Source organism: Tachypleus tridentatus, chromosome 9, assembly GCF_004210375.1.
Source record: "Tachypleus tridentatus isolate NWPU-2018 chromosome 9, ASM421037v1, whole genome shotgun sequence".
Lineage (NCBI taxonomy): Eukaryota > Metazoa > Arthropoda > Merostomata > Xiphosura > Limulidae > Tachypleus > Tachypleus tridentatus.
This window is the reverse complement of record NC_134833.1, coordinates 33461547-33475402: the sequence shown is the minus strand read 5'-3', so window position 1 is coordinate 33475402 and position 13856 is coordinate 33461547. Positions and strand designations below refer to the sequence as shown.

The window sequence follows — 13856 nt, the reverse complement described above, 5'->3', positions numbered from 1 at the left end:
AAAACATATTATGCACGAATTAATAATTATTACAATATCAAAAAAATATTTTTTTAATGTTCTGCCTACGAGATTATATATGGAAAATTCGAAGCATGATTCGTTGAATTTGAAACTTGGTTGATTAAACCAATTTTTTAGGTACGAGTAAGGGGACGTTGGTTTTCGCGAAGTCAGAAAAGGCTTGTCGGAAATAGTGTGATATTTAAGTGTGTAATATTCAACAGAAATGTCAAATGTAGGTACAACTTTAATTATTACTCATAGATTTAATATTTTACCTTTAAACCTAAGGCGTAACTTAAAACGGTGATAATTTATATATAGGCTGTAAGTAGACCAAATGATGTAGAATTTTCAAATTTTATTGTAGCGGTGTGGTAAGTTAGGCTTAAGAAGTTAGGTCTACTTGTATAACTGTATTATAAAAAAAACGTAACTTGTAGTTGCGCTCTTCTAAAGTGTAAACCTAACTAATCAAATTATGTTTAACTTAAAGGCGTTAATATAAATCATGTTTAAATTAAATGTGACTTCATAGTTATGTTAATTACAATGTCGCTTAATAAGTTTATATAAAAAGTTTCAATTAAATGTGTAGGTAATGTTTAGTGAAGCTTATCTTTAAACTAACTTTTATGGTATCCATTGCAATTGAGAATAATAATGAAATTCAGTTTCTAAATATAGCTTCCAATTTGTAGAAAATATTTTGCCTGCAGTGTTTTAATTAAGTTAAATGTTCCAGTTAATTTTTGGTAACACATTTAAACCAGGCTGAGACTGAATATACTGTTTTAATTAGAATCCAGTGGTAATAATATGTAATAGATATAGTGTAAAATCTAAATGCAGTTGGAAATTTAAGGATAGATTTTAAGGTAGTATTGCTGCAGGTACAGGATATTTTCAACCAATTTACGAAAATGAAACAAAGTTAGGGATGGTGTATCAAGTATTAAAATATATCTTGTAAATGGCAGGTAATAAATATGACATTTTTATAAAATATAAAACTTCAATATAGATTGTTATCCAAAGTCTGCAGCCAAATGTTAATGTACCAGTTTCCAACAGTTATAGAGGAATGTAACATGAAATTAATGTTGTCTTTTGCCCATAAGCATTATACATAATTAGTTTTTATCCAGTTCATAGCAAACTTGAAATGTTTTCAGGTGAAACAAAATTCAGAACTAGAAAAAATTTGACTCTCATGTTAAGAAACATTCAGCTAAAACAAAAAACAACAACAAATATTAGAGATAACATTTGTGATTTAGGTGAGAAACATTCATGCTTACACACACCTAATTAGAACTGGACAAATATTAGTGATTTCTGTATTTTTAGTCATTGTCAATATGTGTTTTATGATATTGCTATGGACATGTCACTTGTAACTCAATGTCTTAATCCACAAGATTGCAGGTGTGCTTAGTGTTCAGGTTTTTAGTATTTGGATGTACATGCAAAGTGTAACATTTTATTCTTTTGTTTGATTTTTTTCTGATAATGTTTACAAACACCTCTGCTTGTATAGTAGTGGAGCTTTTTTATTTCATGTTATGAATTTGAGTTTATGGTTTCTTAAGTAATTAAACATATTTTGTTTAAAATGAATTTGAATGCACCTATATGATACAGATATTTATAATTTCATAGTATAAGCCATTGGTTAGGCCACATCTTGAGTATTATGTTCAGTTTTGGATGCCTATAGAAAGGTTGTTGAATTGTTGGAAAGGGTTGAGAGGAGGGCTACTAGGATGATACTTCAAAGTAATTAATTTATACCCTAAAATGATGAACTTTAAAATCTTTCACGTTAGTATGCCCAGTGTATTCTACATTAAGTTTTATATAATCACTTAAAGTGTAAATGACCATTCTACACTTGTGTTTATGAGAAAGTAGTTTCCTTTCTGTTTTGTTTCAGTTTAACATAACTTATTTGTGAAACTTTTACTTTTATACATTATGAAACTAATTTTTAAATGCTAATTGAACATTTCCTAGAAATTCTAAAATGTAATTGAAAGTGCATACATATGCAGAGTTTTCCTCATGGAAATAGTTCTGCACTGGATATAGAAATTTGTGTAGCACTGAAGAAAGTGAAACTAAATATTTTAAATTATATTTCTGGAATAAACCTTATTAATTGCAATCAGAATTGATCTAATGTTCATAAGATAAAATGCTAGTTAAAAAGTATACTTGTAAGCTATATGCTATATTACAATAGAAAACCAAAAAATGGCAAATTTCTCCTTCCATTTAACAACTGCTACACTGTCGTGATTTCAGCTTAATAATTTGCTGCTGCATAATAAATTAAGTAAAGAAAAATTGAGTATTCAGGAGGTGCTGAGGAGCAGTCAGAGTGTTCAAAACTCAAATACTATAAGAGAAATGTGGCTTTGGAACATTTGTCTGTAACCAGTTAGTGTGTCATGTGGTTCATGACAAAAAGTTGTGTGAGGCACATAGCAATGAATATAGTAATGGCCAGTATAAGTGGGAAGGGTTGATATTTAACGTAATGGGTATGAATTTTATGATAGTACTGTATGCATCAAGTATATGTTTTAAGCTGAAGTCTGGGAGAAAAAAGCTTGGTTAGGATGTGATCTACTGAAGATTATATTCATCTTGTTTATTTTGTGGTTTTAATGGTTTATTGATTTTATGTGAAAGTAATATATTATAGTTCTGTAATATTTGTGGCTAATTCTTGATGTTGAAAAATCCACTTGAAATAAAAAATGTATGTCAGAATGGCTGGTATGGATATTAACACTTACTGGTAAGGAGAGCACAATGTTTTGACCTTCCTAGGTCATCCTCAGGTTAAGGAAAAGTATGGCTAATATATTATTATTCAGTAAGAATGTCTTAGTATAAGTATTGTGTTTTTGTTTACTAATGCAAACTCTTTTCTCTCAAAATTTTATGCTTCACTACAATTTGTTTTGTCTTTTTAAAATTGCATGAAAATTGACCTGGTAAAAAGCATGTTAATCAATCTTATTCATTACTTAAGCTGTAAAAACTGTGGCTGTGATGTACTGTGAGGTTAAACAAATTTTTGCATTTGTATGGTATTGTTCACATTAAAAGTACTTTGAAACTTTTAAAGTTGTGAAAACCATCAACACTGATTTTACAAACCATATATGCCTTTTTAATTAAGTCTAATTACAAAGGAAGGTTTCTTCATACATCTAATAGAAGTATCATTAATTTATCAGACTAGTAGTTATATAATGCACCATTAAAACTAGCCAGAAAATTGTTATTTGATGTACCCCTGTCCAAACTCAGCTCAGTTGAGTTTGATTCTTTTTGAAATATTGATCAGTTTTTATCTCTGTGGAACATCTGTGATTCAACTTTTGACGATCTTAGAACACATTAACAGCTTTATCTTCATGTTTATAACTACTGGGTGCTCAGAAAGTCACTATGCAGTTTTGGCTGTTAATAAATATACAAGTGCACAGTGACTTTCCGAACACCCTGTATATATATATATAAAAAGCCTGATCTCTCTGTCTTAAGCTGGATTTGCCTCATTAAAAAGTTAGAGAATATAGATATATGTGTTATGAAACCTAATAAATGAAATTGCACATATTTATTAAATATTACAATATTTTTAAAATTCATTTTTTGTGATTGTAACAAATTTAGTGTTCTTGTGATTCAACTACAATTTAAGAAACAGGTTGTTTAAATCTTTGTGGTCAAAAAACAGAAAACATGTTTTGAGGAACCCATATAATTAATTGAATATATTTATTTACAGAACTCAAATGTGGAGAACTTGTCACCTCAGGTAATTCGGCGAATTGCAAAGGAAATGTCCGAACTGGCTACAACCCCACCAGAAGGCATTAAAATATTTATAAATGAAGAAGATGTTACAGATATACAGGCTGTTATTGAAGGTCCAGGTAAAAAGAAGAAAATGTTAGACAACAAAGTTGCTTTAGCAGTAACTTGAAGATAGCCTTAAGTAGTTTAATTATAAAATTAAAAGCTTGTTGGTTAAAAGTATAAAACAAGTCCTGTCGTCATGGTCAAACTGTTTTCAGGTGCTTAAGTAGAATATGAGAAAAACCATTTACTAATACAGGGAGGAGAAAAGATATACAGTTGTTGCTGAAGAAAATATGAAGGCAATTTAAACAGATTTAATCATTGATTGTTTGATAGCTAGAAATTAAACTTGTTCTCAATGAAGTAATTGTTTAGGCACTAGATGCATGGTAACAAAAAATTAGTTTTTGAGATGTTTCTTTAGAGTTAAAAGTTCCTGCTGTATGTCAGAATAATACACATTTTTCGGCTTGTATGATTTCAAGATGAAAACCTTTATAATATTGTATATTTGCTAAAATATACAGTAGATTTTCATAACATACCTCAAAAAGTACTTGGATGTAATTCCATTATGAGGAAAGCTATACAAAGTGCAATTTTCTTTTTTAGATCTGACTCTCATCTGCAGAGGTCTTCTTTGGATATGTTTGGGGGTATGTTCTTCCCTCACACTGGTCCTTCCTCATATCAAATATGGGATTACAGCTAATCTTTTGAGTGGAGGGAAGTACCATATTGGAAGTTATAATTTTTCTATACTGAAAATGTATATAGATAGGTACTTCTTTCCACTTGCACTTCCCACACATTTCTGTTGCTTCTGTTTTTTGTTTAACTTCAAAGTAATAGTCCAGTTGAGGCACATAGAGGGAGTTGCATGAACATACTCTGCAGTGGAGAGGTGATACATGATGAATTACATGAGACACATGTTGTAACCACAGTAGGCTTGTGACACATAGGGGGCAGCAGTGAACAAGAATAACCAATCTTGTGAGAGGAGGGAAGTACCTGTGAGAAATACATTTTCAGTATAAGAAAATTATAACTTCTCCACTTTGACTATCGAAAGCTTGGTGTTTGAACAGAATCTTAGCTTTCATTGTTGTACTTTTCTGTTAGTTGACTTTAGAATACTACTTTTATGACTATTTCACATTACAGTAAAATTTTAAAAATGAAAATTCTGGTTCCGTTTGTTTTTACCTATTGAAAAAAGGTGATGGTGAATGAAAACAAGCAATCTCAGTTTTGGCTGTTTGCCTGATTTTGACTGAGATGCTTGGAAAAGCAGCATATACATTGGTGACAGAACAATCAAGCAAGGTGGTTTATGTCTTGTTTCTGATGACCTGTAAAAAAGATAATCCAAATGACTTTTGTGTTACTTTAATACAGGCATCCATGTCATCTGTACAGAGTGCAAGTGTACTCTTTAATATAACAAAATATTTTAACCATAACGATTTTTAGAGCTTGAACTTTAGCAGATTAGTTCTATAATTTAAAGTAGCAAAGTTTTAGTCATATAATAATACCAAGAGAGCTGCTAAAATTCCACAACATTGTTTGCAATTGATAATAAAGAATCTTAATTATTAGTAATATGCAAACTATAGAGAGCTATGACAACTACTTTAGGTCATCAGTTGGGTACTCTTATTGTTTTTGGGATCTTAACCAATATATTTTAAGTTGAAAGGTTTTTGTAGTTTCTGTTAAAAGATGCAGAAGCTAGTTTAAAAAAAACTTTCAATCTTATGGAAAAGATTGTGACACATAGGGGGCAGCAATGAACATTTTGAATTTTCATTTTAACATGTTTTAACATGTTACTCTGATACGTAAATAACGTAATTAATTAAATAAATTAAGGCATTTATTTCTCTTTTTTCTGGGAAGTTTTATGACCTGTTAGTATTATGAATATTTTTTCATACTATTTCGTTGCTGAAGTTGTATTTTGTGTTATTGTGTATTTTAGTGAATATCCTGTAAAGTATAAAACAAGATTTAGTTGTAATATTCTTGAATTATGCTCATTGAAACTAATAATTTTTGTTAAATTTTTTAAATGCAGCTGGGACACCTTATGCCAACGGTGCATTTCGCGTGAAACTGGTTCTCGGCAAGGACTTTCCAGTAGTACCACCAAAAGGTTTTTTTATCACCAAAGTATTTCATCCTAATGTAGCAAAAAATGGTGAAATCTGTGTCAACACGCTCAAGAAAGACTGGAAACCTGATCTGGGACTGAAGCATGTCTTACTGGTAAAATAGTATATATATAATTCTTTTTATATCACAAATAATAAACTCTTAAGCTTTAAATGTAAAACAAGTAATTATTTTAGTAAACTAAATGAATGCCTTGTAAAGATATGATATGTACACTACTTTTAATAGTTAATAGAACATTTCGGTAATCTACATAATTATGTATACAGATGGGTCAAAGTGCACTTTTCATAAATTACCTTCAAGATTTAAACTATTTTGTCACAAACTAATGTATGACAATAAAGTTGATTTCAAAATGTAATTTGCAACTCAACTCTTACTTTAAGAAAAAGGAAATAAATTCTAATGTCTCCATGTTATGCGACATGTCTTGCACATTTTTTTTCTTGAATTGCTGAGATACCAGTTATTTCTTACATTTGTCAAACTTGACAAAGAAGTTATGATAAGATGGGAGGTACATTTGTAATCGACATGTTTATGACCAATAGAAGGAGCATCTTATTGTGTATCAGAGTCTTGTGTTCATTTATTAGTTTTGGTGGTTGGGGCTAATAGTTAACAAGTCAGCTCTGAGCACTAACAACTTTTTAACCTATTCATAGCATAATTTGAAAATCAAATAAATTATAGTATTTAACATTCTGTTCTAGTGCATGATGTATTTGCAGCCCCTCCAGTGTGTCCTGCTTTTTTATGAATATTTTCTTGTGATCTCCAACTTTCCCTTATTTTTGGCAGAGTTCCTGTTTTTTCCTCCTTTTTTGGTTTTGTTTAGCATAAAGCACAAAATTTGTTTACAAAAACACTTTCAGTCATATTGTGAACAGCAACACCCTCATTCCACATATTGACTAATCTTTTGTAAAGATACTTAATTTTTTAAAAAATGCACTTGATTTCACATGCACAAAAGACTTGTAATATTTACTGAAACATTTCCAGCATTCCTGATGATACATAAAACATTAAAACTTAACATGAAAACTAATGGGTAGCTTAAAGTGAAAATGCAAACATAAAAGTAAACAAGCTTAAGGTCTGAGATATTCATTCCTAAATTACTGCATTTAGGAATTTATAGCTTGAGAAAATTATGTCACTGAGTATCAGATCTTCAGCTGGTTTGTTACTTTTTTTCAGTAGCGTTTTTACTTTACAGTATCTTTTTTTTTTTTTTGAAGATCCCTATTCTCATTTTTGAAATTAACAATTCTCAGTAATCTTGTTTCTTTGGTTTATGTCCATCATAATCATAAGTCTGTATAACACCAGTACTGTTTTATTGGGTTGAGGAATAATTCGTGAGCGTTTTTTCAAGTTAAAAAAATATATTCATAAATGAAACGCTTTCGCAAAATATTTCATGTCATTTGGTAGATAATTTTTTGCTCTAATAGATGGTGTGTTTGATTTTCATATGTCTTTACTTTTTGCTTTCATTTTCAGCTCATTAAATGGAATGTCAAGTGGACAAAATCGAGCATTTTCGACACCATCTGCTTTTCGCATTTAATTTCTTGCAATTTCGTTTAAAACAATGCATACTATATACCTAGGTATTACATGAAATAAAGTATCATAATAAATGTTTTGGGTTAATGTGTTCATGCATTGAAGTATTGTATAGTCTTGCATGTAATGCTTGAATGAAATTATTTAAAAACGCTCACGAATTATTCCTCAACCTAATAGTTGAAATAGTTTAATGAAACATGTGGTTGGTGTATGATAATGTTTCAGGAACTGACAACAACCTTTAGATGGTTGCTCTTGATATTGTTGACATGATGCTATCTTTGATAACGGTACTGCATGTGTGATCACTGATGTATGGTAATCAACATACCACATGCTATGCATATACTTGTCAAATATATATAGCTACTGTATTTATATCCTGCAGTTGTGTGGGGAGACTGTAAACATGAATTAATTTTTATTGTGTTAAACAATTGAAGCATAATTCATATCCTTTGTTGCAACAAGTTTTTATTTCACTCATCCATTGGATGGATTCTATAGCTAGTGTAAGTGTATGTGTGTGTGTTGTTGTATTTTTTACTTTTAAATGCTAAAGATTTAGTTATTTTCCTCAAAAAAACATAACAGTACAAAATGTGTAGAAAGAATTGGATTCAAGTACTTGATGCTACAAAACTGATTCGTACTTTATTGTAGGACTTGCTGTACCTTATTTATTCTTTTAAGTAATGGGAGAAAACAAGTTAATGTTTGTCAGTTTTAAAGAACATTTTAGCAAAACAAAAAATATCAAATTACTGTATTGGTACACGTGAAGTGATTGTATTTTATCACACTTTTTAACAGCTATATGTGGGTTAAAAATATTTCTCTTCAGAGCAATGACTTAATAGACTTTAATGTTTACATCCAGTTACAAATCTTAAAAAAAAATTCAGATTTACACAGTTTGAAATGTTCTTTTTTTATTTATTATAGAAGTTTACTTAAAAATAGGTATGGTTAGACAAGAGATTTTCAAAAGAATAGAGTAGTGTGTGGGGCCATCCTGATAGGCTTGTAAAATATGTTGATATCCTAGCAAATCAAAAACTTGTAGATGTCTGAAGTTTCAGTTCTTTATTCCTTAAATATTAAGAATGTTGTATATTAGGTGTAATAAAATGAGCTAAAAACAAAAAGATGAGAATTTCTGAATTAAAAAAAAAATTAAACATATAAAGTTTCAAAAATAACTGTAATATGATTGTATGTGCCTTCGACCTGTTCGTTGAATATTTAAGTGAGGATTTTCAAAAATAATTGTCTTTCTCTAGACTGTGAAGTGCCTTCTTATCTTTCCCAATCCTGAATCAGCACTAAATGAGGAGGCAGGGAAACTTCTGTTGGAAAGATATGATGACTACTGTCAGCGAGCAAAAATGATGACTGAAATTCATGCTCGACCTCCAAAACTTGGAAAAGAAGGTCTTGAGATGGATCCAGCGTCTTCGTCAGCAAGTACCATTGTCAAGGGTGTTGAAGGTCCAATGGCCAAAAAACATGCTTCTGAGAAAAGTAAAACGATAGCAGAAAAGAAAAACCTGAAAATTATGAAAGAAAAGAAGAGAACATTGAAGAGGTTATGAGGGTATAATGTATGGTCAACCATTTTTAATTATTAGTGAGAAGGGTGGATACAGAAAAGAAAAACATATCGTGTGCCCATTGTATGTGTGTGGGTGTACACATTTAACGTGTGATGTATATTGTTTATTTTATTGTGAAGCCCCTTATGTACAAAATGGAAAATAACAAAATCTATTTTAAAACCTGTATCAATTGCCATATTTTATAATACTAATGTATATTTGCAGTGGTAAAAATCATTTAGGCTTTTATTACATTATCATTGTAACATGAGAAAGTGCATGGAAAGTAGTTTTTTTTTGTTTTTTTAAGTGTATTGGCTTAATAGGTAAAACTTAGGTTCCCAGAATTATAAGTCCAGGTTTCATTTTCCTCTTGGAATTTGTATTTAGTAAGTAATCAGGAATGTATAAAGTAAAGAGCAACTGCCACTCTTCTGTTTAACATTTAAAATTTAAGATATAGAACTTATAATTAGTTTGTTTTAGATTTTGTGAGGGAAAAAAACCCTTTGTAGTTATACACATGCATGTGCTACTTAAGTTGTTTACATATCTAGCATATTAGGGTGGAAATATTAAGTATTAAAATGTAACAATTAATGGAACATTACGTGTAACAAAGAGTACAAGCATGTACAGCTTTATTAAGCAAAATTTAGTCTGTTTGTGTGTGTGGGGGACCAGCTGTTCTTAAAGTTTAAATTATGAATTATTTTATATTTCAAAGATCTTCAATTTAGTCACCACCAGTAGGTGAATTTTGTCAGTATGAGAGTGTTAACCATTGAGACGAATTATTTATTGAATAATCATAATTTAATAAATGAGCATTGCTTGAAGATTTCAATGTGACTTGGCCAAGTGTAAACATCATTATACATGTAAAAATGGCTGGTATGGGTAGAGAAAGGTCGAAATGTTACTAGCTCCTCTACGTAGTGCCTTCTCTACTGATACCAGCCGTTTTTTACATTATCATTTTCTCCACAAGTGGGTTTTCTCGTCATCACGAAGTGTAAACATGTATGTAATAATCTTAGTGCCAACATGGTTCTAACAAGGGTTAACTTAAGGTTGATTTTATACGAATATGTAAGCAGCTCTTCAGAGGAGTGAATAAGGTCTAATGAATGTATGCTGTATAATGATTCAAATGTGGGCATGGTTAAAGAAATCAATAGGTTTGTGAGAGTGAACTGCTGTAGGTTTTTCATGGGGGATATTGCTGGAATTATCTGGTTTTTGTGAATCGTTTATTATGGTAAAAGAGTAGAAAAAATTGAGTTTAGTTTGTATACAGTGTCAAGTATAAATCACATGCTAATAATAAGATTAAAAACCTTTCTGACAAGCTTTTCCCTTACCCTTAGGCATACTTGACTGATATAGGGATGACAGTAAATGTGTATTGTAATATATTGGAAATTCTGTCTGCATTAGCTTTGGATTTAATTGATCATTCTGAATTAAAATTTTAGCATTACATTAAAAGTTATTCCCTTTTCATGTACATTTTGTTTTAATTACAAAGTATGAAATGTAACTGTGAAACCTGTCTAAATATTTGTTAGAGTCATTATAGCATCAGGACAGCTAAACAAGATCATTGGCATACATGTTTCAGGAGTGTTGAGTATAGTGTATTGTATGTTGTAATACATTTATATCATGAGATATAGGTCTTTAAATTCTTTTGCTCTTGATGTTGTGGTATGGATTTTTGTCAAAATTTTCAATTCCTATTCTGTTTTAATAAAGGCATTATTTTTACAAATAACTGGAGTACTGGTATGAGACATGGATATAATGTAACAGGAAACTTGTGATGCTTCTAATCTCTGACAGAGGAATTTCACTGACACACATGATATTGTGATTCTTCAGTTGATTACGCCAGTATTTCTTGTCTCAAGTGCTCTATAATTTGACATCATAAGTGGCTTTTTTTAAAAAGAAAAAAGTCAGAAGATTGCTTCTTGGAAATGTTCCATATCACAATAAAGGTTCAAAAAGAGACATTGTAAGTTTCCTATTTAAAAATGTCTCTGATTTTTGTGTAACTATTGTGTATTATGGAACACTTCATTAAACATTATTTTGAAAAATAAAGATGATAATTCTGAATATTATCTTGTGTTTAATTTGAGATTTTATATTTTATTATGTTTGTGTTGAAAGTCAGTCACTGATAGGAATTAGAGACAATAGTTTAGTTGAAAATTGTTTTATATGCAGCATCAATTCAATAGATAAATGTATAGTAGAAGTATTAATATACAAGAAACCATAATGTTGAAAATTAAAGACCTGGAGTAATGCATAATTCCAAAATTTGTTTAAAAATCATTTCAAGCATAATCATCTGAGTGTATAGTACAAGCTGTAAAACCTGTAAACTTGCAGAGAACGTTTGAAGTTAATTAAAACTGTGCAAGTTCAACATTAATTATATATTTTAAAATAATAACTTGAACATTAAGTTTATATCAGTATTTTAGAATTTAAAACTTCATAAACAATGTTTGCAGTTTGGTTTCCATCTACCAACAAATAAAGATTGAGGTAATTCCACCCTTGGATACCCTACATCTCATCGACCATGAGAAAAGCATGGATATTTGAAAAATATTCTAGCAGCTTTCGTGCTTTGACCTTAAATCCCTTTAAAATGTTGAACATTGTCTAAAGTGCAAATCTGCCAAGATTGTTTGAGATTGACTCAATAGGCCTTACAAGATGCACATAAGATGATGTTCAATGTTGACCCCCTTAGGACATTACCCACAGCTCATACCTACATAACTAATTCCATCAGCTCATTTCTTTCTTTCATTAAGCCCTCATCAAGCAACATGTCAGAATGTATTAGTGTAAATTTTATTTATGGAACTGTAAGTAAACTTGACTGTGAATGGTGTGGTAGGCTTTCCATGAAGAAGTGTTGTCGGAACCAATTGAATACTCTTGCTTCTTGCATTTAACTTTTTAAAACTAAATCATGATTGAACTTGCAACCTAATAAGTTAAGAAAAAGGAAGTGCAATTAAAAAGTTTATGAGTACCTTAAAAATATTTTCAGTATTTGGAATTGGTTTTAGTTTCTGTTTGTCAAATATGAGGTAAAAATGCATTTCTTCCAAAATGATTGATATTTTTCTCAGTGAATTGTATGGAGAATATCTAAAATATTCTGTTCAAATGATTAATTTAACAGGAAGTGGACAGTTTTAAATGGATGTTACTCTGTGTATTTGTGTGTGTGTTTAAAGGAATGTATAATGCACTAATATTAATTTGTTTTTGTGACGTGTGCTAGTATATTTCAGAGCTGAAATTACATTTTGTTACTACATATTGTTAGTCCATCTTCTTTTGTGAAGTTTAAAACAGATCCAAACTTAATAGTTTTTTTCAGCATTTGCAGTATTTAAAATTGAATGAAATAACTTGTAATTAATTTTTACAGTAAACATTTTGCTACTGTGTATGCTAAGTGTGTCCAAGATAAACCAGTATTAAACTTAGTAAAATTTCAGTGTGTATAAAATCATCATATAATTCAGTACATGTATTAAATGTTTTTAGTGGTGTTTGCATAATTTGTACAAAATAAAAATTGCTTTTATCTGGAAATTGTTCCTTTTTAATTTTTCTTAAGTACTGAGATTAGTATGTTTTTATATGGGATAGGAAATATGAAGACAAGGGTGAAAAGTGTATAATTTATATAAACATTGTTTTCCCCAAATCCACCAGCTTAATTTAAAATAAATCCTTTATTAATCCTAGGATAATGACAGGACATAGAGTAAAATTCTCTAAAACCATATTTGTTACTTAATCCTTAAGTGGCATCTATCATCAGTTACCTACAACATTCCTATTTTTAAGGGTTAAGAAGATTACAGGTTTGTATATCAGTATTATAAATTGTTGATTTGTATGAGATAGTAGTTTTTTGTCAGGCAGATACGTTTGGATTAATAGATACAAAATGTACAGTCTATTCTGATTAACTGAGTAATAAAGAAGCTAATTGTTTTCCAGAAGTTCTATGCAATGATAATCCTAAGTTTAAAATAAAGCTACACTGTTACTAATATCTATATTTCTAGTACTTTGTTGAAGTACAAACTCAAAATTTCCCAGATTGTTCATAAGAACTGATTGCTGACTAATTAATGGTTAAAATACAATTCTGATTGGTTTTTTTTTTGTCTAAAACAAAAGCTGTTTCATACCTCGTAGAGGTAGGAACTGTTTATTTGTAGTGAAAAACTAAACACTCAACTAATGTTAATAATGTAATGTTATCTACTTCTAAAGCTGTTTCAATGGTTCCAGTTGTAGCTGGTCATACTGTTTAGACAATTATCCAAGTAAGAAAACGTAGAGGCCAAGAAAAAGAAGGATTAAAGGACCAATTTCTTGAAAATATAGACCTGTGCTGGAAACTGCTATCAATTGGTGTTCTTTATATAAAGAACCCTGGTGTATGTTGAAGTGTATAAATTAGCACATTCTTATAATTCTTAGATGCTTTTGGCAAACATTTAGGTTCTAACAAGGTTAAGAGATTTGTTTGGGTCTATACAGTTTATAGAGACCTGG

General features: G+C 30.1%; 1 protein-coding gene across 1 annotated transcript; it reads left to right on the top strand.

Moving 5' to 3' along the window:
* The first annotated feature begins 118 nt into the window (after nt 1-118).
* Nucleotides 119-12878, top strand: LOC143225020 (ubiquitin-conjugating enzyme E2 S-like). The gene is made up of 4 exons (XM_076453667.1): nt 119-238; nt 3812-3959; nt 5969-6159; nt 8931-12878. The coding sequence occupies exons 1-4, from the start codon at nt 230-232 to the stop codon at nt 9240-9242; spliced, it is 660 nt and encodes a 219-aa protein (XP_076309782.1). The 5' UTR covers nt 119-229; the 3' UTR covers nt 9243-12878.
* The last annotated feature ends 978 nt before the right edge of the window (nt 12879-13856 follow it).